Source organism: Pangasianodon hypophthalmus, chromosome 1 (assembly GCF_027358585.1).
Source record: "Pangasianodon hypophthalmus isolate fPanHyp1 chromosome 1, fPanHyp1.pri, whole genome shotgun sequence".
In the NCBI taxonomy this organism is placed as follows: domain Eukaryota; kingdom Metazoa; phylum Chordata; class Actinopteri; order Siluriformes; family Pangasiidae; genus Pangasianodon; species Pangasianodon hypophthalmus.
The window spans coordinates 32,715,098-32,741,652 of NC_069710.1; the positions used below are offsets into that span (position 1 = coordinate 32,715,098).

A 26,555-nucleotide genomic window follows, 5' to 3' on the forward strand; every position below is an offset into this window, starting at 1 on the left:
GGGTATAAGCTCAGTACTGTGAAACGAAACAGTGATTTTAAATATGTTTTTTTTTGTTATACCATACGAGAAGGTGAGATATCAGGAGAATGTCTTGATTTCTTATGTGTAACTGCATTTGTTATTTATGTATTTATTTTAGGGAATGCTGGTAGAAGGCCCTCCAGGTCCAGCTGGTCCTGTTGTAAGTAACTCACATCCAGAATATTGTGACTTGTTTCTAAAGATCGAAACTGTGTTACCAGTTATTCAGTTATTTAAGGGCTATATATAATAACCTGGCAACCCAGTGCACACACACACACACACACACACATACAGAATGTTTTCATTTTTAACTATTAGTATTACATTACTGAGATTCACATACACTTTCCTTCAAACTGGAATGTTTTCTTGAAGCCAATCTACACACATTTCCAATAAACAAGACTTTAAAATGTCTGACTTTGCTCTGGCTTTTTAGGGTCTTCCAGGACCCCCTGGTCTACAAGGCCCCCCTGGACCATCCGGAGATCCTGGTGACAGGGTGAGTGTTTATTCCTGTCGTCGTCCAGTCTGAGATTTGCATGGAAACGACCTCTGACCTTTGGAAAACGGGTTATTTTCAGGGCACACATCCAGGGACTCGTAAGGCTCAAGGCTTTGTTGTCTTTTCATACAAATAGTTTATTTGTTGATCTTTAAAACTTTTTGAGTAAGTGACAGGAAATAGATGGAGGACAAGATTGTGTTTTTTGCTGCTGAGTCACAAAAATGGCAGACCGAGAAAAAACAGCTCTAAAGCACAAAAAATAAATATCTAGATTACACAAAAGAGGTGGTATAAACAGCTAGCAATCTCAGCTTTTGGTTGTTGTTGGCTTTGTTTTGCTCTGTGTGAGGGTTTAACAATGAAATACTTGTCAATGCATTCGAATGCTACGTTAATGTTCCAGCCAAATGATTTGATCTGCATGAGGCTGGATCTGGTCCTAGACCTCTCTGGACAATTTGTGATGAAATCAATAGTTTGTTGGTGCCTTGAAGCCTTCGGCACAGTGAAAGTGAATGATTAAATTAGCATGTCAGTATGAAACTGATCATCACACTAGATTTTGCCAGGAGCTTTCTCACTCTGGATCACACACTGCTGTCAGCTTTGGGTTGTTGGCTTTGCTACTCAGCTCTAAATGAACAGTGCCTGCACATTCAGTGATTACAACGCTGCCAGAAAGTGCTTCAGAGAGCCACAAAGCACAGTGTGCTTCACACACCAAAATTCACCATCACACACCAACACTCACCGTCACTCACCGTCATACACCAACTCTCACCATCACTCACCATCACACACCATCATACACCATCACACACCATCATACACCAGCACTCACCATCACTCAACATCACACACCATCATTCACCATCACACACCAACTCTCAACATCACACACCATCACTCACCATCACACACCATCACACACCATCATACACCAGCACTCACCATCACACACCAACACTCACCATCACACACCAACTCTCACCATCACACACCAACACTCACCATCACACACCAACTCTCACCATCACACACCAACACTCACCATCACACACCAACTCTCACCATCACACACCAACACTCACCATCACACACCAACTCTCACCATCACACACCAACACTCACCGTCACTCACCATCATACACCATCACACACCGTCACTCACCATCACACACCAACTCTCACCATCACACACCAACTCTCACCATCACACACCAACACTCACCATCACACACCAACACTCACCGTCACTCACCATCATAGACCGTCACTCACCATCATACACCATCACACACCGTCACTCACCATCACACACCAACACTCACCATCACACACCATCATACACCAGCACTCACCATCACTCACCATCACACACCATCACTCACCATCACACACCATCACTCAACATCACACACCAACACTCACCACACACCAACTCTCACCATCACACACCAACACTCACCATCACTCACCATCACTCACCGTCACTCACCATCATACACCGTCACTCACCATCATACACCAAAACTCACCATCACACACCATCATACACCAGCACTCACCATCACACACCAACACTCACCATCACACACCATCATACACCAGCACTCACCATCACACACCAACTCTCACCATCACACACCAACTCTCACCATCACACACCAACTCTCACCATCACTCACCAACTCTCACCATCACACACCAACACTCACCATCACACACCAACACTCACCATCACACACCAACTCTCACCATCACACACCAACACTCACAATCACACACCAACTCTCAACATCACACACCATCATTCACCATCACACACCATCACTCACCATCACACACCAACACTCAACATCACACACCATCATTCACCATCACTCACCATCACACACCATCACTCACCATCACTCACCATCACACACCATCACTCACCATCACACACCATCACTCACCATCACAGACTGACACTCACCATCACAGACTGACACTCATCACACACCATCACTCACCATCACACACCAGCACTCACCATCACACACCATCATTCACCATCACTCACCATCAGATATCTTCTAGACATTCTAGATAACATTGTAGAAACACCAGCTCAGCATCTGGGCTCATCAGTATTTGATGTATGAATGCTTGCTCTGGTGTAGATTCAAGATGGCCGACTCCTCGGGGCCTCTTCTGAAGGATGTGAATTAATAATGTACCAAAAGAGCTTGTTTCCTCTGTTTATTTAACAATCGCTGCTTTACTGCAGGGAGGGAAACAGTGGAGCCATTCAATTTAGAGCAGTACACCTCTGGGAGAAGTAAAAAAAAATCAGGCGTGTGTGTACGAAGCCATGAGAGGACTAAAGCTGTTTAACTGCAATAAAGCACTAAAAGAAATGTGTGTGGTACGGCAGTGTTGGAGTTGGAGTAGACTACTTAGTCCCAGTTTATTATTTCTTTAAATATTTTTGTGAGTAGTTTGAATTTTTTACTTGGAGTAACACTTTCTTTGAAGGCCACATGCATAATGACCTTCGAATGCATTCGTAACATGCTATAATGTATTTATAAGTCATCTTACATGTTCTTATGAATGTCGACTTATGAAGTTACACTTGCATTACACTTTATAGCAGTGGTTATAATGCGTTATGAATTGTTAACAGAATGTGTTTTATATATAGTGTTTGTAACACATTGTCACCAATACCAAAGAAAATCAATTACAGTTTGTATAATGCATTATAACATATTATAAATACATTCATAACAAGTTCTAATGTATTTACAAGGCTTTTACGCATTATGACTGATTGTGAAAATATGTTGCACTTAATAGCAGCGGTTATAATGCTTTATGAATTGTTAACAGAATGCATTACAAGTTGAGTTCATAACACAATGTCACCAATAATAACAACAACAACAACAACAACAACAACAAAACGTAATCCTGGTTTAAATAACACATTATAACATGTTATGAATACATTCCTAGTATGTTATGATGTATGTATATGGAATTTTACCCGTTAGCGTAGGTTAAGGTACCTGTAATTAAATCTATGAAACGTGGGTATGGATGTTATAACGTGTTACAAAACTACTTATAATGCATCATATTAAGAATTCATAAACCATAATCAAATTTGCTATAAAGTATAGTGCATGTTCATAAATATAGTGTGTATTTATATTATAGTGTGCATATAGTGTAATATATAGCAGTGTGTATACTAAGTTATTATTATTTAGTTATGAATGTGTTCATAGTTTATCATAGCTATGACCTTCATAGAAAGTGTTGCAGAGTGTCGCTTCTGTTCCCTGTGATATATCTGATCCTTTTTCTTTCCATCAGGGTCCTGCAGGTCGACCCGGACTTCCCGGAGCGGACGGGGTGCCAGGTCCTCCCGGTACCATGCTGATGCTGCCGGTAAAATCCCCATATTAATACTTATATCATATATTTCACTCTACATCTGATGACCTGAATTAGCCAGTCGAGTTATTGTATCTATGAGTTATAGCTAAAAAGAAGGTTTTAAAACAGTTTAAAGATATATATCTAATATTCTTAAAAATGAAGCCGTGGAGATGATATACATTGGACATTGATTTAGATTCTTTCTGATGTCTTTTTTAAACATCAGCTGTTATAAATGCAACACAGATTTCATTCTGAATGACAGTTTGGCACATTAGAACCTTATGTCTTGCATAACATGTAATGTTTTCCCCATGTGAACACCTCATGAGGGAACAGATAAAAAATAGGTTTATACATATTAATCATTTTCTGGAAGTAAAATAAAACAAAATGCATATCGTCCTTGATTTGCCAATTTGTTGCTAGATATAGTAAAATATAATATATATTAATAAATACATAAGTCACTAGGTTCCAGTGTATTTGGTATATTGGCTAATAAACTCATAAACTAATAAACTCGTGCATCGTTGTATCATTTCAGTCCATTTATTAAAGGCAATAAATAATTAACTTTGACATAATTCTCACGCATTTAAAAATATTAATTAATTAATATTACTCAATTAGTTAATTGATCAATTAATTAATTTCTTATTTAATTATTTTCTTTTTTATTTGTTTGTTATATATCTATTCATGTATTCACTTTTTTGTACAGTTATTTATTTATTTATGTATATATTTATGCATGTGTTTATTTATTTATTTGTTAGAACCAGTTTGAATGACAGGTGAACACTGTATAACGTGTGTGTGTGTGTGTGTGTGTGTGTGTGTTGTAGTTCCGTTTCGGTGGTGATGGTGAGAAAGGTCCAGTGGTCTCGGCTCAGGAGGCTCAGGCTCAGGCCATTCTGTCCCAGGCCAGGGTAAGTGCACTTTGGGAGGGGCAAACACTTTTTGCTTTTTACGGCTCCTACTGAGTGAGGAGGGCGTCTGTGTGTAAAGTTTACGGCCTACGGCTGAGAAGCGAGGGGGCGGATTGGGTGGAAGGGGGTAGTTTTGAGAAGGTTAAAGGTTGATGGGGTATTTCGAGGGTCTGGGATTCGCTAAAATGCCACTTGCTGAACAGTAAAAATAGCAGCGAGGTTGATGACCCACAGGTGGGTTAACAGGTGTCAGAGAGCTAGCATCACACACGCCCTATATAGACACACACACACACACACACACACACACACACTGTATGTATATATATATATACATATATATATATATATATATATAATACAGTGAAAACTCAGTGACTCTAATCATCAGCTGAATCAATCTGCAATTTGAATGAACAAAAAAAAGTTTGTTCAGTGTGTGTGTGTGTGTGTGTGTGTGTGTGTGATTTAGAGTGATGTACAGATGTACATGTATTGTGATGTGTATTTTTTTTTTTTATTATTAATATTATTATACAAGTAAAAAGTGGAGACTTCAACTGATTCATGATTCAATTTGATTCTGATTCATAAATTGATTCTTTTGACTACATTATGATTTTTACCACACACACACACACACACACACACACACGCACACACACTGTTTTTACATATTACATGTGTGTAAATTTCTCTCTCTCTCTCTCTCCTCAGCTGGCTATGCGAGGTCCTCCTGGTCCGATGGGTCTAACGGGACGCAGTGGTCCTGTGGTGAGTCACTCGTCACTCGTCCCTTTTCCATCATTCTAATATATTTTATATAATAAAACAGATCCATTTCTGAGAACATGGTGGAAAAGATGGCAAAAAAAAAAATCACACTATTTAGTGCAAGCTCAACAGAACTTCCACATTTAATACACATGTAACAATTCTGATTTCACTGATAATTTTATTAAATTTCTACAATAAATAAAGGATTTAACAACAACCAATCAGCCGCTTGTTACTGTGAGTAACGATAGAGTCGTTCAGTGTTGGAGAGACGCTGATGCTGTGATGTCTCTGAGGTAGATTTCCTCTATGAATCTCTAATTCTCCGTATCTCCGAGTGCACAGGATGGCCTTCCTCCTCTCCAACCTGTCAATCAATCAGAGAGACTCCGGCCAATCACAGCCCTCCGTTAGCTCATTCATAATGAAGTCACATGAGAGAATACTCTGGAAAACATGTTAAGAAATCAACAATTTATTTATTTCCTGAACGCACAGATTTCTCTCGATGGCGTCACTAACATTGGTCAAAATATATCTTAAATGATTTTATGAACAAAATAAACATTTTTACATACTTCAGTGTCTCGTGATCGTCTCAGGCAGCATTCACATGTGGAGACGGATTAATAACACACCTGAGAAATGTTAAAAATAATATACTGTTATTATATCCATTATAATATATCTTCACTGCAAAAAAATATGAAGTAAAAAATCTTGAATTTATCTGATATTTCTCTTCAAGAGATTATGATAAATCAAATGGAACAAATATCATTATAAATAATCATTCCTTAAAGTCTCAGGAATTCTGATAAACTTTTCTCACCTTATAATAAGGAACAATTTATTGATCCAAAAGCAATTTTTTTTATTAATTCGACTGTACTTATGGAATAATTTACTTTAAAATAAGTAAATAACTGAATACAGGGTTAAGCCTGTGTCGTGACATTTATTTATCCATCCATTTATCCATTTTCTGTATCACTTATCCTACACAGGGTCACAGGGAGTCTAGAGCCTAACATTCATTTATTTATTTATTTATTTGCCTTTTATTTACCTTAAAATTGCCTTTAATGTGTTGAATCTTATTAATATTATTTAAATATTCCCCCAAAAAAGTTTCCACTATTTATGAAAGCCTCAAAGGAAATGCTATATTTTTTTCTCCAATTTTATATTACAATAATTTGCAATTTTTTAAAATATATAAATAGTCGATTAAATAATGTAAAGAATTTCTCTGATATACTCTGTACGGAAACAAAGTACATCAGGTGAAGGTGATGAAATTGAAGCTGAATGACAGAGCGCCCTCTGCTGTTTATGTTTGTGTATTACAGACTATGTGGTGTGACTGATTCTCTCTCTCTCTCTCTCTCTCTCTCTCTCTCTCTCTTTCTCTCTCTATCAGGGTCTTCCTGGTGCTCCGGGTCTGAAGGGTGAGGCTGGTGATCAGGGTCCTCAGGTGAGACACCACCCACACACACACACACACACACGCACACACACCCACACACACACACACAAACACACACACAGGACCCTAATTAATCAGGTCAAAGGACCTTTTGGGAAATGTCATGTGACGCTGTTAGATTTCAGTAGCCGTATTTCTGACCGTGATGTCCTCCGCAGGGTCCCAGGGGGATGCAGGGACCATCAGGACCAATAGGACAACCAGGAAAGAGGGTGAGTCATGACCTCGGAGCTTTTCAGCTTAAAAATGAGGAAGACAAACTCAGGCCTGTTATTCGAAATCTGTTCTACAAGTCGATTTTCAGCAGCAGTTTAGCTTCATCATTCAAACTGCATGTCAAATTCATCACCCACTCATCATAAAAGCCTCAGTATCACCATTTATATGTTTATTTATTTAATGAAAATATAAAACATACAGTATTTGTTTTTAAAAAAAAAAAGCATTTTCATCATATAGTGATTATTTGGATAAATGAGCTGTTCTCATGTTTAGCGTAAGGAAATTAATAAGGAAATTCATTAAAAAAAATCAATTTGAGCACCATATTCCAAGTTTAATAATAATAATAATAATAGTAATAATAATAATAATAATGTATCTCTGGTGTGTGTGTGTGTGTGTGTGTGAAAGGGTCGTTCCGGAGCTGATGGAGCTCGTGGAATGCCTGGAGAACCTGGAGCAAAGGTTAGAACATCTCACATACTATAAGCAAAAAAATATATAATTAAGTATAATTACATATAAAACCAATGTAATAATAAACTTAAGCTCATATATAAAATATATTCCATTTTAAATATAATATATAGTTTCATTTTTCATGTTCTTTAAAATCTCGAGGTTCAAGTCAGAGTGTTAAAGCTGTTTACATTTCTGACATTTTTGCTCTCTCTCTCTGCCTCTCTCTCTCTCTCTCTCTCTCTCTCTCTCTCTGTGTCTGTTTCTGTGTGTGTGTGTGTGTGTGTGTGTGTGTGTGTGTGTGTGTGTAGGGTGACAGAGGGTTTGATGGCCTTCCAGGTCTCCCAGGAGAGAAAGGACACAGGGTGAGTACAAACACTGTTTTGCATGATTAAACACACACACACACACACACACAATATTTTACACACAATATATTTAGGAATTATTCATTTATTTAGCTAATTAGTATTTATATCAGACGTCAGTATTGGGCTCTGAGAGTAGAGTAAGGAATAAAACACTGCATGTTGTGCAGTTATAGGGAAATAATCAAGGACTGGGTGGTGTGATGAAGCGGAGTGTGACGTGTGACGTGTGATGTGTGATGATCTCTACCACCTTGAAGTTGATTATTTTCCTTTAACAGAACGTCCCTGGAGTGTTATATTTCTCTTCCACCACAGTCAACAATTATAATTTTGCATTTATTCCAAAAAGACACGTCAGATGTTTTATCCGTTTATAGTTACATTTAAGAGAGAAGTTCCAGAAGCAGTTTTTTATTCTGTCCTGTTATCCTATCACATAGTTAGCAAGTTAGCTTTGGGAGCTAGCACATTCGTAGCTAGGACATAAGATAGCAGGATAAGCTGTGAGGTGGAGTTGTATAAGCTAGTTATCTTTAACCACATTAAACCACATTATTTATTTACATCTTTAAATGACTCCTGAGTAGGTGCGACAGTCTGGTCCACCATGTTTATCAACTTACAGAGAACTCTGGAATTATGGGCTCGCCTACGCAGAAGGCCACTAAGCAGCACTTAAACCTGGCCAAACTCAGAGAGCAGTGTCTGTCGTCTAACGCTTTCTGCCTTCCAGCTGGAACATAATGACAGTTCTTATCACCGCTCCGTTAATCAATAGAGCTAACTGTAGGCGTATTAATATGAAGATTTGCTGAGTGGGTCAGATGATCTAGTGCAGTGTGTATGCAGCCAGTGGCATTTCAGAGCTGAACAGTGCTGCTTTGTGCTCCAGGTGAAAGAGACCCAGGCTTTTATCAGCTTATGGACAAAAACGTCTTTACAGGATTTAAAGGACCTGGCGTAAAGAGAAAGGTCAACTCAGACACCTTAAACATAGTCTAAATTTTCTTTATGAGGAGGTTTAGAAGTTAAGACAGATTGTATTTTTAGAGATATTTTATGATGAGGTGCTGTTGGCAATGTGTAGTTTATAAAGAATACTTGGTTTTGGAAAGGTGGTATTTAAAAGTAACATTATTATAAAGTAGAAGTAATAAACACCATGATTTATTCTTGCCTCGTTACCTTTACTTACCTCCTTTACATCATTCCATTTTCATCACCATCAATACATCTTACGTTATGTAAGATACGAATGTGTCGTTTCTCAATGTAATGTATATCACATTACACCATTGTTACATTATGTGATTGTTACACTGTACTGTCTCTTACATCGTCATTACTTCAAAATGTATTTCACATTATGTTATAATTACATCATACCATATCTTACGTTACTTTGTATGGTATGCTACGTTGTGTCACCATTACCCCATACTTTATGTTACCTTGTTTCATCATTAGCTTGTACAGTATGTTACATCATGGCTTCATTAGCTCGTACAGTATGTTACATCATGGCTTCATTAGCTCGTACAGTATGTTACATCATGGCTTCATTAGCTCTTACAGTATGTTACATCATGGCTTCATTAGCTCGTACAGTATGTTACATCATGGCTTCATTAGCTCGTACAGTATGTTATGTTGTGGCTTCATTAGCTTGTACAGTATGTTACATCATGGCTTCATTAGCTTGTACAGTATGTTATGTTGTGGCTTCTTTACTTCGTACCATATTTTACGTTGTGTCAGCATTACATCATACAGTATGTTACGTTGTGTCAGCATTACATCATACAGTATGTTACGTTGTGTCATCATTACCTCGTACTGTATGTTACGTTGAGGCTTCATTACTTCGTACTGTATGTTACATTGAGGCTTCATTACCTCGTACAGCATGTAACGTTGTGACTTCATTACCTTGTACCATATTTTGCGTTGTGTCATCATTGCCTCGTACAGTGTGTTGCGTTGTGGCTTCATTACTTCACACAGTATGTTACGTCACGTCATCGTTACCATGTATGGTATGTTACGTAACGTCATTATTCCCCTGTACAGTATGTTACGTTGTGTCATCATTACCTCGTACAGTGTTATGTTGTGTCATCATTACCTCGTACAGTATGTTACGTTGTGTCATCATTACCTTGTACAGTGTTATGTTGTGTCATCATTACATATAACAGATGATGTGTTATCTAATCATTTAACTGTACCATAGTTTATACTGTCATTGCTACATCATACCCTGTTATATTATGTGATCATTACATCACACTCTATGTTGCATTACCATTACGTCACACTCTATATTAGATTGTGTCGTCATTATATTATTACTATGATATGCTATCATTACTTTGAAGCATCATACTATTGGTTAGATTACGTCATGTATGTTAGATTACATTACACCATTTTACATTACAACACCGTTACATCAGAAGAATGTAATGTCATTGTTACATTACACTGTATGTAGCATTATGGCATTCTTGACCACGTTACCTACATCAGTGTTGTATGATACCATCTGCCCCATGACATCATCACTTCACTGTGCTACCTGTTACATTTTGTTATTTTTACATCGCTTTGTGTGATACACGTGACACTTTTTTATAAATTCATGCTGTATGGTCACATCAATTACATTACAGAGGCGAACATCATGGATTCTTCTGGTCACTGGTTGGTGTCGGGCTCATATGAAATATTTTTAAAATTTCAGTGTCTGATTAAAGGTATAGTGGTGTGTGTGTGTGTGTGTGTGTCAGTAATCCAATCCGACATTAAACCACTCCCACAGTAACTCCTCACGCACTGGTACAGGCTCAGGAACAGGCACACAAGGAGCAGTAATAATGGGTCATAACCATGTAGGTGTACTTGATTATGGAATATGTTCACATCTCGTTATAACTTATGCACCCGTTAGCAGTAATAAATGGTGTGTCAGTGTGATGGATTGCCTACATTGTGCTAATGGCACTGAAAACACCAGCATCCTGAGGAAAACTCACTTGCACAGAGACTAGGAAACAGCTTCCTATCTTTCAGCAAGGATGCAAACGGATTGAGCATCAGTGTAGTCTGGAATATTCACACACATGCATTACGGTCATGGCTAACAAGAAATGAAAATCTCTCTCTCTCTCTGTCACTGGTTCTAATTCTCTCTATTTCTCTCCTTGTTGTCAGGGAGATCTTGGTCCCCCCGGACCCCCTGGTGCTCCTGGAGAGGACGGACCCAGAGTAAGTATTTTTTTTATCAGAGTGTAAACTTCATAGCGTCCGCATTGGTTGAAATATAAAACCGCTTTCGTGTCTCGTCTCTGTAGGGAGAGGACGGAGAGATCGGACCACGAGGGTTGGCTGGAGAGAGCGTAAGTTTGCACGTTCACTAACGTACAATATATACATGTTGTACACGTTTAAGGCTGAACTTCCTGTTTTCCTTCCTAAACTTCCTGATGCCATACAGTATATTTAATCAATACTGTAAAAGTGAATACAGGTGCAAATGTAATTAATGCTATATCAGCAATGTATTGCTACTATGTTTGGGCGTGTTTTCACACGGAGTGCAGCAGTATGGGGTGTGACTTTTCGAAATTAAATTGAAACTCGTACAGAGTTCATTCATAACCCACCTCAATAAGCTATTTTTCTCAAATTCTAACTAAACCCCAGATAGTTCTTACTTGCTATGGATTAAATAATTAAAGCTAAGCTGTAAATCTAAATAGCTTTTTTTTTCTTTTCGCAAACGTGCATGAGAAAGGGAAAACGCCTTTATTTCTTTCATCTACTACTGAAATATCGACAGAAATATCGACACTAAATTTGGAAGTGAAATCTACTCACATGCCAATATGAAATCATCACAGTTTGTAAAGGTCCAGCTACATAAATTCCTTTACATGTTTTACTTATAAAGGTCCAGATAAGCGACTAACAGGAATGAACAGTGACCGCAGTTATCTTTAATACTTAAGCATTAGTGATTAGTTTACGGCTGTCACTAAGACAATTTGAAGTAGTTACGTTTTGTTTCATACAGTAGAAGTGCTTCATGTTAGCACTTTCGACTATCATGGCAATAGAGAGGTGTCTGTGCATGTGTCTGTTTCCTTATCTCACACAAGGCCACGCCCACAGAAAGACAGAACAATCCCACCTGCTCCTGTACTTATTGTTTTTGCACAATATTTTCTAACAGACGTAGCTGATTCTCGTTTCCAAAATCTAAAAAAATTAGTCATTTAAACACCCGCCCTTTCATTATCCCACAAGCTTCGTATCTGATGCATGGATTAACATAAAACCCGCCTGCTTGCACGACTTTTTTTTGTGATGTAATCTACTCTGACTCAATGAGACGTTTGTTTTGAACTTGAAGCAGAGAGTCAACACTAACGTTCGTCTATTCATCTATAAACAATCTGTTTTAATCAGCTTTTTTTAAAGTCATGTCGTAACTTCACGTTAGACCAAAAAACACCTTTCCTTTCTGACCTCTCTAGCTCTCTTTAGCTAGTCTCTGGTCCAATGAGCTGCCTTCTGATATATTATTTACATAAGTACATGTGATTGGATGAACTGCAACAGAGGATCTGTTAAGAAGACTCAATGGTTCATGTTTCATACGTTTATCGGAGTTTATACGTTTATCGGTTCTGCTACGGTATTGTTTCCAATACTCGATTCAGGTGACTGAACTACTTCTGGCTTGCATCCAGACCCAGTCCACCACTTGACGATGCCTGTCTTAAAACAATGCAGAAAAGGAAATGGGAGGAGCTGATCTGATTGGATATTGCAGCAGCTCACCTAAACACGCCTCTTAATAAGGAGTTAATTCTAATTCCAGTTCTGTTTGAAGGGTTAAAATATCTGCACCAATGGTCAAGAAAATACCAAAAACATACAACTGTGTTGTATTTTTTGGGTTTTTTTTCAGGGTTTTGTGTTACGATTACCAAAATAGGGACCACAGACTACAACGATGTCGCTTTCAGCCAATACAACACTGTTTTTAGTATTTTAGAATGAGAAATAAAATTTGCGTAAATTGTATTTGTGTAATTGTAAACTCCTTCGCGTTTTTCCTCTCAGGGTCCACGAGGTCTGCTCGGTCCCCGAGGTCCTCCAGGTCCTCCCGGCCAGCCTGTGAGTATTTTTTTTGTGTGTTTTTGTACACTTTGCTTAGCGCTTGTTTTTTTTTTTAGCTCAGTGTTGATATAATCTCATATGATGGCTCTCCGTAGGGTGTAGCTGGTGTGGACGGACCTCAAGGTCCCAAAGGAAACATGGTAAGATTTTAGATATTTACTTTTTAGCTAAATATTATGTCCTCACTTAATATATTTTTATTTTTATAATATTATTTTTAAATTTTTTAAAATTTTTATTTATTATTATAAAATATTTGCACTATGATGTTTTATGTGATAAGCATTCTAACTCCTCTAATGAAATACACTTTACGAATAATTTTTTAAATCATATTCACATTACAATTTATATTTAGGTCATTTGCACTGAGTTGTGAGTTTATTGGCATAATGTGTTAAAATTTTTATGTGGAAATATGTGGAATTGCAAAATGAATATTATTTTTGTATTGCTATAAAGAAAGGCACAAAATATTTGGTAAATTTTTGACCCAAAATGTAGAACAATAAAATAAACTAAACTAAACTAAACTAAAATAAAATAAAATAAAATAAAATAAAAATAATTAATTAAAATAAATAACAAAAAATAAATAAAAATAAATAACATTTATGTGATTGTTTTACCTTTTCCAATGAAAATCACTTAAAAATAATATCTTTTTTTTTTTTTTTTTTTACAAATTCAGGCAAATTACACTGAATTTAATAGTATATTACTGTTTTAGCATATTAACCATATAATTTACTAATGTAGGAAGAAAATTGGTGTTCTATTACCATAATGATTAATTTTAATGCTAATAATTTAGATAAAGAAAAAAATGGTAGTTGGTAACATTGCCCAGTAGTGAAAGATCAGGATTTGGCATACAGTATGACTAGGACAAGTTTTGTTAGCGAGCTAGCAAAGAAACGAAGAGAGGCATGTGAACCTTGACCTCAGGTAGCCTAACAACACAGAAACATGCTCGCTAGCCTCATTGATGCCCAGTGTGTTTACTTCAAGTCCACTTGCTAAATAAGCTTAACCCCACGATCAGCAGTGCATCCATTTCAGTCAGAGAGAAACTGAAGGTCAAGCCCTTTACCTCAGGTCAGAAACTTAGCGACGTAGCGCTAACTGGGCTTGAAAGGAACATTGTTTGTGAGGCTCGCAGATTAAAACTGTCAGGCCGTGTAATGAAACGCTGAAGCAGCTGTTTGGATTACTGTACAAGCATGCCATGCTAATAACATTTTTCCCTGAGTCTGCTAGCTCTTTGTTCTAAAATGATTTTTCTTTGTCTAACAGTAATTAGCCATTTTTAGGTGTAGCTCCTTCACCAGTCTTTCTCTTTTATCAGGGACCTCAAGGAGAACCGGGTCCACCTGGACAGCAGGGCATCCCAGGAACACAGGTGAGTTCACATTAACACACATTTAACACACTTTTAACACACATTACCCTGTGAGGAATCTCTCTGTATGTCAGTCAGAGGTTCCATTTAATTATAATAGTGTACAGATTTACAGATGACTTACTACAGATCGTCAGGGAATTATATCCAATTCATGGGGTTTGGTTTTAATTAAAAATTTAATGTATTTGCTGTTTTTTATTATTTAAAATGCTGAAAACTTTCTACCAACCCAATTAAAAATATATTATTATTATTATTATTATTATTATTGATGTTGTTGCTGTTGTCTGGGAAGCAAAGCATTATTTATTTATTTATTTATTTATTTATTCATTACATTTTCTTATTTGCTTATTTATCTGCAGTAGATATAAAAAAACGTCATTTTAAAATATATAGCGATCATTTGGTTTGTCATTTTGCATATATTGGTTTTAGTAAATATTTATAACAACAACAATAATAATAATAATAATAATAATAATAATAATAATAATGATATCCTTGATTAATTCTCTTCTACACAAGGTTAAATACACCACAGTTATAATTGGCTGGGGTTTGTGGGTGGGCGGGGCTTAGTCTAAACTAAACTGAGTCTCAGTGTTCCTGCTGTGTGAGGGAAGTGAAAGCGTTTCATTCATACAGCACTGGATTCACATTACACACACACACGCACACACACACACACACACACACACACACATCACATAACACACAGTAATCAGGCCTGGCTGTTCATACCCACACACACACACACAAATGTAAACACACGTGCCTGGACACACACACACTGTAAATACACACTTTTTCGGTCCCACATTCAGTCACAAGAAAACAATGAGGGCATTATTAGATTTCAAATAGCAAGCACACACACACACACACACACATGCACATGCACACAAAAACACACACACAAACACACACAAACACAGGGTGTTTATCTGCTCTCTCTCTGTCCTACAGGGGCTGCCTGGACCCCAAGGGCCAATCGGACCACCTGGAGAAAAAGTAAGTAGTCCTGTTGATTACATCATCACCCTGTCCCCATTACATCATCACCCTGTCCCCGTTACATCATCACGTTATCTCCTTTACATCATCACCCTGTCCCCGTTACATCATCACGTTATCTCCTTCACATCATCACGTTACCTCTTTTACATCATCACCCTGTCCCCATTACATCATCACCCTGTCCCCATTACATCATCACGTTATCTCCTTTACATTATCACCTTGTCCCCATTACATCATCACGTTATCTCCTTCACATCATCACGTTATCTCCTTTACATCATCACGTTATCTCCTTTACATCATCACCCTGTCCCTGTTACATCATCACCTTGTCCCCATTACATCATCACGTTACCTCTTTTACATCATCACCCTGTCCCCATTACATCATCACCCTGTCCCCATTACATCATCACGTTATCTCCTTTACATCATCACCCTGTCCCCATTACATCATCACGTTATCTCCTTCACATCATCACGTTATCTCCTTTACATCATCACGTTATCTCCTTCACATCATCACGTTATCTCCTTTACATCATCACCCTGTCCCCGTTACATCATCACGTTATCTCCTTCACATCATCACGTTGTCTCCTTTACATCATCACCCTGTCCCCGTTACATCATCACGTTATCTCCTTCACATCATCACGTTACCTCTTTTACATCATCACCCTGTCCCTGTTACATCATCACCCTGTCCCCATTACATCATCACGTTATCTCCTTTACATCATCACGCTATCTCCTTTACATCATCACCCTGTCCCCGTTACATCATCACGTTATCTCCTTCACATCATCACGTTATCTCCTTTACATCATCACCCTGTCCCCATTACATCATCACGTTATCTCCTTTACATCATCACATTATCTCCTTTACATCATCACCCTGTCCCCTTTACATCATCACGTTATCTCCTTCACATCATCACGTTATCTCCTTTACATCATCACCCTGTCCCCTTTACATCATCACGTTATCTCCTTCACATCATCACGTTATCTCCTTCACATCATCACCTTGTCCCCGTTACATCATCACGCTATCTCCTTTACATCATCACGTTATCTCCTTTACATCATCACCCTGTCCCCGTTACATCATCACGCTATCTCCTTTACATCATCACGTTATCTCCTTTACATCATCACCCTGTCCCCATTACATCATCACGTTATCTCCTTTACATCATCACATTATCTCCTTTACATCATCACCCTGTCCCCTTTACATCATCACGTTATCTCCTTCACATCATCACGTTATCTCCTTTACATCATCACCCTGTCCCCTTTACATCATCACGTTATCTCCTTCACATCATCACGTTATCTCCTTCACATCATCACCCTATCCCCATTACATCATCACGTTATCTCCTTTACATCATCACGTTATCTCCTTTACATCATCACCCTGTCCCCATTACATCATCACGTTATCTCCTTTACATCATCACATTATCTCCTTTACATCATCACCCTGTCCCCGTTACATCATCACGCTATCTCCTTTACATCATCACGTTATCTCCTTCACATCATCACCTTGTCCCCGTTACATCATCACGCTATCTCCTTTACATCATCACGCTATCTCCTTTACATCATCACGTTATCTCCTTTACATCATCACGTTATCTCCTTCACATCATCACCTTGTCCCCGTTACATCATCACGTTATCTCCTTTACATCATCACCTTGTCCCCGTTACATCATCACGCTATCTCCTTTACATCATCACGCTATCTCCTTTACATCATCACGTTATCTCCTTTACATCATCACCTTGTCCCCGTTACATCAACACCCTGTCCCCATTACATCATCACCCTGTCCCCATTACATCATCACCCTGTCCCCATTACATCATCACGTTATCTCCTTTACATCATCACCTTGTCCCCGTTACATCATCACGCTATCTCCTTTACATCATCACGCTATCTCCTTTACATCATCACGTTATCTCCTTTACATCATCACCTTGTCCCCGTTACATCAACACCCTGTCCCCATTACATCAACACCCTGTCCCCATTACATCATCACCCTGTCCCCATTACATCATCACGTTATCTCCTTTACATTATCACCTTGTCCCTGTTACATCATCACGTTATCTCCTTCACATCATCACGTTATCTCCTTTACATCATCACCTTGTCCCCATTACATCATCACGTTATCTCCTTTACATTATCACCTTGTCCCTGTTACATCATCACGTTATCTCCTTCACATCATCATGTTATCTCCTTTACATCATCACCCTGTCCCCATTACATCATCACCCTGTCTCCTTTAAATGATTACCCTGTCCCATTTACATCGTCGCTCTGTTCCAACCACATGTCAACACCCTAGCAAGCCCCTGGAATACCATAGCAACCACCAAGCAACACCCTAGCAACCACCTGGTATAGCATAGCAGCAGTCTAGCAACACTCTAGCAACCAACTGGGACAGCAGAGCAGCCACCTAGCATTACACTAGCAATCAACTGGAATACCACTGTAACCACATAGCAACACCCCAGAAACCACCTGGAATACCACAGCAACCACCTAGCAAAATGCTAGCAACCAACTGGAATGCCACAGCATCCACAATGCGAGCAACCACCTGGAATACCATGGCAACCACCTAGCAACAGCCTAGCAGCCAAATGGAATAAACTAGCAACCATCTAGCAACACCAGAACAACCAACTTGCAACATTTGAATCTTTAACCATTATAAACATTTACCCTTTTTACCTTCACACCTTCACAACGAAACATTGTAACATGGTTGAACTGTTTTAGCCTGTTCAGCAGGCTTTGTCATGCCAACATCAAGGTTCATCCATGAACTTTTACCTTTTATTCACTGTGTTTCCATTTTTTATAGTAGTTGTCATGGTAACCTTTAAACATTGATTTTTATTAAGCATTAATTTAACCCACTCTCTCTCTCTCTCTCTCTCTCTCTCTCTCAGGGTCCTCAGGGTCGTCCTGGCCTGCCTGGTTTACCCGGTTCTGATGGACCTCCTGTAAGTATCACTCCACACCCACACACACACACACACACACACACACACACACACACACACACAAAAAAAACTTTAATCTAAAATTTACAAATACATAACCTGCAATTAATATCCTGCAATTTTTGTAGACACTTTAATAATTAATAATTTATATGATGATTATAATAATTGCATCATCATCATCCTCATCATCATCATCATCATCATCATCATCATCCCAAATCAACACGAAGCATCTGGAAAGATCTGTGGCTTGTACATTTTCCCTGCATTGTATAGACGTGTGTATCCTGCAGTGTTTTGTTCTCATTTATGCTACTGAGAAGCAGCTCTGTATTTTTTATTCATTTAATTTTTTTAATCGAGCAGTGTGTGTGTGTGTGTGTGTGTTTTCGCTCAGAGCTCAGCATCCACTGCAGTTTCTAAAAAAAAAAGTCTAAAGAGATGAGATGAGAGATGCTTCGGTATAACGTAACTTACTTTGTCTCTTTTAGGGTCATCCTGGAAAAGAGGGACCTGCAGGAGAGAAAGGAGCTCTGGTAAGATCCGATTACGCATCTTCCTGAAGATTAGCTCTGCACGAGGCAATGTGTATTCCATCATAACCCATCATAACATAACATAATAATGTGTGATGATTTGGGCGCTGTGTGCGTACTGACAGACCACACCATCAATTCAGAGCTAGCGTGAGGAATAATAAACATTAGCCTGCTCATTAAAGTCATCTCTGTGGAATAGTAAATAGCTTTCGGATTTTTTTTTAGTGATCCAAAAATGAATATATCAATACACAGTATACATGAATATGCAAATTAGACACACCCGCGTGTTTTCCTGCGACCAGAATTAGCCTAATATTGCTAACTTAGCTACCCTGTCTAGCTAACACCATCCAAACATGTCGAATTATATCTTAACTGTTACAGCTTTTTGGGTTGTTATGAACATTAGCTTAGTTAGTTATTTAGTTAGTTAGTTAGTTACATTCTGCAGCTAAAAGTTTCCAGGTATTGCGTTGTCATTCTCTAATCTCACACGTGATTGGTCCAAAGCTCCAGAGCTTATTAACATAAAAAATTATGTTACGTTATTTACATTAAAAATTACATCACTTACATAAATAAATAAAGTTACACAATAATTACATAATAAATAAAAGGCATAAAACTTTAAATAATACACTGAATTGACTAATTAACCAATCATCAATTAAATAATTAAGTAATTACTTATTAATTAAAACATTACAATTGCACAAAAATTACTTACTTACTTAAATTACTTACTAAATTCCTTAATATTTAAACAAGTTGAAAAGTGCAGAATAATTACTTACAGTTCTTAAGAAATTACTTTTTACTTTTGTTTATTTTTTTTGTCATTTCCTAGAAAAATTTACACAATAATCACTTATATTATTTTTTAAAAAATTAAATTAATACATCCAATCAATAAATATCTGCAGATGCTGCCATGGGAACAAAAAAAATCTGCATTTATTTGATTAGTGCTGTTTAGTGTTTATATATCTATTAATGCAAACTCATATTTGTCTTAAAGATTAATTTAAGATGATTATAATTCTAATCTTTTATTTTAATCTTTTTCTGTTCTTAGGGTCAGCCTGGTCCTCAGGGGCCGATCGGATACCCAGGACCTCGTGGTGTTAAGGTACAAAACAAAATAAATTTGTACAGAGCAATAAAACTCTAAATATTGGCTCCATGAGGTTTGACCACAGGCTGTGTTTTTAAACAGGGAGCCGACGGAGTCCGAGGACTTAAAGGTGGCAAAGGAGAGAAGGTGGGGATCCAAATTCCCTTTCATGACAAAGATACGACATTAACGTGCTTGTTAAGGAAATTCAGAGTCATCAGTTTCGGTCTGGTACTCAGTTAAATGATTAAATGTGTCATTTCATTGTAAATGACTCCTAGTTTGAGACTTATTCATCATAAATGATTCCTGGTTTGAGAGTTTGTTCATTGTAAATGATTCCTAGTTTGAGGCTTCATTCATTGTAAATGATTCCTAGTTTGAGGCTTTGTTCATCGTAAATGATTCCTAGTTTGAGGCTTTGGTCATTGTAAATGATTCCTAGTTTGAGGCTTTGTTCATCGTAAATGATTCCTAGTTTGAGGCTTTGGTCATTGTAAATGATTCCTAGTTTGAGGCTTTGGTCATTGTAAATGATTCCTAGTTTGAGGCTTTGTTCATCGTAAATGATTCCTAGTTTGAGGCTTTGGTCATTGTAAATGATTCCTAGTTTGAGGCTTTGGTCATTGTAAATGATTCCTAGTTTGAGGCTTTGTTCATCGTAAATGATTCCTAGTTTGAGGCTTCATTCATCGTAAATGATTCCTAGTTTGAGGCTTCATTCATCGTAAATGATTCCTACTTTGAGGCTTTGTTCATCGTAAATGATTCCTAGTTTGAGGCTTCATTCATCATAAATGATTCCTAGTTTGAGGATTCATTCATCGTAAATGATTCCTAATTTGAAACTTATTTCATCGTAAATGATTCCTAGTTTGAGGCTTTGTTCATCGTAAATGATTCCTAGTTTGAGGCTTTGTTCATCGTAAATGATTCCTAGTTTAAGGCTTTGTTCATCATAAATGATTCCTAGTTTAAGGCTTTGTTCATCGTAAATGATTCCTAGTTTGAGGCTTTGTTCATCGTAAATGATTCCTAGTTTAAGGCTTTGTTCATCGTAAATGATTCCTAGTTTGAGGCTTTGTTCATTGTAAATGATTCCTAGTTTGAGGATTCATTCATCGTAAATGATTCCTAGTTTGAGGCTTTGTTCATCGTAAATGATTCCTACTTTGAGGCTTTGTTCATCGTAAATGATTCCTAGTTTAAGGCTTTGTTCATCATAAATGATTCCTAGTTTAAGGCTTTGTTCATCGTAAATGATTCCTAGTTTGAGGCTTTGTTCATCGTAAATGATTCCTAGTTTAAGGCTTTGTTCATCGTAAATGATTCCTAGTTTGAGGCTTTGTTCATTGTAAATGATTCCTAGTTTGAGGATTCATTCATCGTAAATGATTCCTAGTTTGAGGCTTTGTTCATCGTAAATGATTCCTACTTTGAGGCTTTGTTCATCGTAAATGATTCCTAGTTTAAGGCTTTGTTCATCGTAAATGATTCCTAGTTTGAGACTTCATTCATCGTAAATAATTCCTAGTTTGAGGCTTCATTCATCGTAAATGATTCCTAGTTTGAGGCTTCATTCATCGTAAATGATTCCTAGTTTGAGGCTTTGTTCATTGTAAATGACTCCTAGTTTGAGACTTTATTTATCATAAATGATTCCCATGATTCTCAGTGATTTCATTTACATGCATCATTATATGGAAACAAATGGAGAATAAGCGTAATGACATAGTTATCGTGTAGCCTGTAGGGGGCAGCATTGTCCAGCCTCCAACTCTGAACCGGGGTGCGCTTACTTATGCAAAAAAATTGACAGGAAGTAGGAAGAGTGTACAGAATTAATTTTTGTTTTTGTTACAGTGTGTGTAAAAGCTTTGTTGTGAGTAAATTGAATTAGATTATTAATATTTTTTCTCTTCAGGGTGAAGATGGATTCCCAGGATTTAAAGGAGACATGGGTCTCAAAGGAGACAGAGTGAGGACACATATAGAAAAATATTATTCTTAATAATAAAAAAAATAATCCCTACATGCTAAATATCTATCTATGTATGTATGTATGACCTGTGTGTGTGTGTGTGTGTTTGTGTGTGTGTTTAGGGTGAGGTCGGTTTGGTTGGATCCAGAGGTGAAGACGGTCCTGAGGGTCCTAAAGGTCGTGCTGGTCCTCCTGGTGAATCTGGACCCATGGGTCTCTCTGGAGAAAAGGTCTGAACTCCCAGCTGCCTTCTACAAGTTTTATTTACAGAATTGTATTTAATAAATTATTTTAAAAAATATCCAGATTATCCAAGTTGTAATTATACGTGCCTCTGCCCCTAAATCAGGTTTATACACTGGGAAAGTCTCTGTTTTAAACAGAAAAATGGACAAATTCGATCCAAAGAACTGAATTTAAATAGAATCAGAATCGGCACTCGGGTATAGTCCAAGAAAAATTCAGAAAAGTTGGAAAAAAATATTTCCATAAAGCACCATAAAGTTTCACATGATTTGAGAAACAATATTTATTTAATGTTGTGTATATAAAATGATTACCTAATTATTTAAAGCATTAGAAAATTATACAATATTTACTTTAATGTGCAAAATTAAAAGAATAATTATTTAAATTATTTTATAAATTACTTAAAACCTTAAAACAGTAAAACATTCTTCAAAAAAATCAGTAAAAAATATTTAGATGTTTCATTTTTAATATTCTGTTTTAAAATTTTAAATAAATGTCATATTAAATTGCATGTCATATGAATGTTGACATTTTTTTCTAAATATTGTAAATATATATTAAAAATACATTCATAAATTTCCATGTGAAGTAAAAAAAAAAGCCATTAGATAAAATTGATAAAAAAAAAAATCAAATTTACTTTAAAATATTTACTGTTGATGAAATATATAATAACGTACGTACATATAAGTATATATAACAAAATATAGTAATAGAGTAGTGATATAGTAGTATAGTAATAAAAATACACTGTATAGCTTTTTTAAGCTTTTTTATTGTTTAAAGAAAGCTAAGGTGTTCATTAGAGTCTGACACACCAATATTTTTTTACATAATTCGGGATTTTTTTTTGTAGTGAGTTTGTAAAGATTTATCAGGGACACTCTGCTTTGAGAAATCGTCAGGTAGTCTATAGAGAAAGTGAACTTAGTGATAATGATTTGTGTTAAATTGAAGTGATCCTGCAGTGTGTTTATCTACAAACAGCTTTAAACTGATGACTGTGGATGATACTCTGGTGTTTTCCGGCAGGGTAAACTCGGAGTTCCCGGATTGCCTGGATATCCAGGACGACAGGGACCGAAGGTACGTCCACTACCACTGCACTACATTAGTGTTCTTATGTAGTGAATATTCCCTAGGTTCCCTACACAGTGCACAGTTTGGACCATTTTGGAGTTGAAACAGTGAATCATGGGTCATGTAGTGAACAGAGTGTGATTTGGGACACGTCCATGGTGGAGTGATGATGGTTTGATGTGTGTGTGTGTGTGTGTGTGTGTGTGTTCCTATAGGACTCGAGAAGCGTATAAGATATAACGCTTCTCATAATTAAGCCCTCTTTGTAGTCATGGCAACCTACTCTTGTCAAGGGATTATATATTACTTTAAAACAGTGGGATCTGGAGATCCCCAGCGTTCCCTGAAGCAGATCCAGGGGTCTGAGATTTTAATTTTTAAGTTTGTAACAGTGATGGAAATCATAAGCCATCATTATTAAAGTCATTATATTCGCTATTAGCCTGTTTGACTGATGACTTACATTAAATGGGTTTAATCCAGAACTCAGTAACTCAAAACAAAGTAAGTCTGAAACTAATGTCATCTTAAATCTAATACGTTCTTTCAGCGAAAAGTTCAGCATTATCATATAGGGATTAGAGATTAGCGATTAGGGGTTAGTGATTATGATTAGGGATTAGTGATAAAGGATTAGAGAGTAAGGATTAGCAAATAGAAATTAGGGGTTAGGGAATATGGAATAGCTATTAAGGATTAGCGATTAGGGACTAGAGATTAGTGATTAAGGATTAGCAATTAGGGATTAGTGATTGTGGGTTAGGGATTAGAGGCTAGGGATTAATGATTAGGGATGATTAGGGACCCCTATCACTAATCTTTATTTGGCAGTTAAGGGACCCCCTTAACTGACAAATAAATTTCACAGGCCTGAGTCATTAGGGATTAGGGGTTAGGGGTTAGAGATTAGTGATTAGTGATTAGGGGTTAAGGGTTAGTGGTTAGTGATTAGGGGTTAAGGGTTAGTGGTTAGTGATGAGGGGTTAAGGGTTAGTAGTTAGTGATTAGGGGTTAAGGGTTAGTGGTTAGTGATGAGGGGTTAGGGGTTAGTAGTTGGTGATTAGGGGTTAAGGGTTAGTGGTTAGTGATGAGGGATTAGGGATTAGGGATTAGGGGTTAGTGGTTAGTGATTAGTGATTAGGGGTTAAGGGTTAGTGGTTAGTGATTAGGGGTTAAGGGTTAGTGGTTAGTGATTAGGGGTTAAGGGTTAGTGGTTAGTGATGAGGGGTTAAGGGTTAGTGGTTAGTGATTAGGGGTTAAGGGTTAGTGGTTAGTGATGAGGGGTTAGTGGTTAGTGGTTAGTGATTAGGGGTTAAGGGTTAGTGGTTAGTGATTAGGGGTTAAGGGTTAGTGGTTAGTGATTAGGGGTTAAGGGTTAGTGGTTAGTGATGAGGGGTTAGGGGTTAGTAGTTGGTGATTAGGGGTTAAGGGTTAGTGGTTAGTGATGAGGGATTAGGGATTAGGGATTAGGGGTTAGTGGTTAGTGATTAGGGGTTAAGGGTTAGTGGTTAGTGATTAGGGGTTAAGGGTTAGTGGTTAGTGATGAGGGGTTAGGGGTTAGTGGTTAGTGATTAGGGGTTAAGGGTTAGTGGTTAGTGATGAGGGATTAGGGATTAGGGATTAGGGGTTAGTGGTTAGTGATTAGGGGTTAAGGGTTAGTGGTTAGTGATTAGGGGTTAAGGGTTAGTGGTTAGTGATGAGGGGTTAGAGGATAGGGAGGCAGTATGGAGACAGTCAGTGTGTCCTGAGCCTTTGAAGCTTGATCATCGCTTTGAAAGTGTGTGGTTCTAGAACTGTGTTACATCACAGAATTTGTAACAGTTTTTTTATTACCTCTATTGCATGGTTCTAGAATGCAAATGCTAGCGCACCAATAGTTGGCCTTTGATGTTACTTCACTGCTGATGAAATTCCAAATTCCAGATTCTTAGTTCTAAAGTTTCACTGAAGACACTGTAGTGATCCGTGGATTAAAAATCCCAAAGAGCTCCTGGATTCTGGATTCTGATTGGTCAGAAGGCGTTGAAATCAATCCTAATACATTTCAGAATTAATATGCGGTGTGTGTTTGTGTATTGTTTCCTTCTATGTGATTGGGAAACACATTTAGAACACCTCTGATAGGCTGATGCATGCTTACTCGAGAGCACACGACAAAGTCAAAAGTTTGTGCACCCCTGTTCATAGAAGGCCCTCATTTTTACTATTTTCTACTATTTTGGAATATTAATGATGTTATTTCTATATAATAACTCAGATGGAGTTACATAGTCATCAAAAATGTGTTAAATCAAAACAATGTTTTATTTTATATTGTTAACAGTATTCCTGGTGAAGCTTTGTACTTCTCAGCTTCATGAGGAAATGACCCTACAAGAACAAACTTGATTGTCTTAGAAACAAACTTTAACCATAAGATTTTATCAGAACGATGAAGAACATATACAATCAGTCGAGTGTGTCCAAACTTTTGACGGGTAGTGTCTCCTTATTTTATATGTGAAATGTAAACTGTTTCACAAGGACATGGAGAATGAAATCAAAATAAAAAATAAATCACCTCTACCTTTTATGACCGTCTTGTAGCATCGCCAGCTTTATGCTAACAGAGTCATTGCCAAGAAGAGTGTACCCTCTCCCTCCCTTCCCTCTATCTGCTCTCATCCTCACTGAATGTACGGCTTTCATCAGCCAGCTCGCATT

At 37.4% G+C, this 26,555-nt stretch overlaps 1 protein-coding gene across 6 annotated transcripts in view; it reads left to right on the plus strand.

The window, feature by feature from the left end:
• col11a1a (collagen, type XI, alpha 1a) overlaps positions 1-26,555 on the plus strand; it is a 112,389-nt gene that overhangs the window by 37,079 nt on the left and 48,755 nt on the right. For all 6 annotated transcript variants that reach the window (XM_034302902.2, XM_034302889.2, XM_034302894.2 and 3 more), the window contains 22 exons: positions 143-184; positions 467-529; positions 3,902-3,976; positions 4,816-4,899; positions 5,617-5,673; positions 7,100-7,153; positions 7,324-7,377; positions 7,799-7,852; positions 8,158-8,211; positions 11,431-11,484; positions 11,571-11,615; positions 13,348-13,401; positions 13,500-13,544; positions 14,753-14,806; positions 15,779-15,823; positions 18,827-18,880; positions 19,375-19,419; positions 20,501-20,554; positions 20,642-20,686; positions 22,464-22,517; positions 22,643-22,750; positions 23,805-23,858. In XM_034302902.2, the coding sequence (XP_034158793.1) occupies positions 143-184; positions 467-529; positions 3,902-3,976; positions 4,816-4,899; positions 5,617-5,673; positions 7,100-7,153; positions 7,324-7,377; positions 7,799-7,852; positions 8,158-8,211; positions 11,431-11,484; positions 11,571-11,615; positions 13,348-13,401; positions 13,500-13,544; positions 14,753-14,806; positions 15,779-15,823; positions 18,827-18,880; positions 19,375-19,419; positions 20,501-20,554; positions 20,642-20,686; positions 22,464-22,517; positions 22,643-22,750; positions 23,805-23,858 (1,248 nt within the window). The remainder of the gene's footprint in view (positions 1-142; positions 185-466; positions 530-3,901; positions 3,977-4,815; positions 4,900-5,616; positions 5,674-7,099; positions 7,154-7,323; positions 7,378-7,798; positions 7,853-8,157; positions 8,212-11,430; positions 11,485-11,570; positions 11,616-13,347; positions 13,402-13,499; positions 13,545-14,752; positions 14,807-15,778; positions 15,824-18,826; positions 18,881-19,374; positions 19,420-20,500; positions 20,555-20,641; positions 20,687-22,463; positions 22,518-22,642; positions 22,751-23,804; positions 23,859-26,555) is intronic.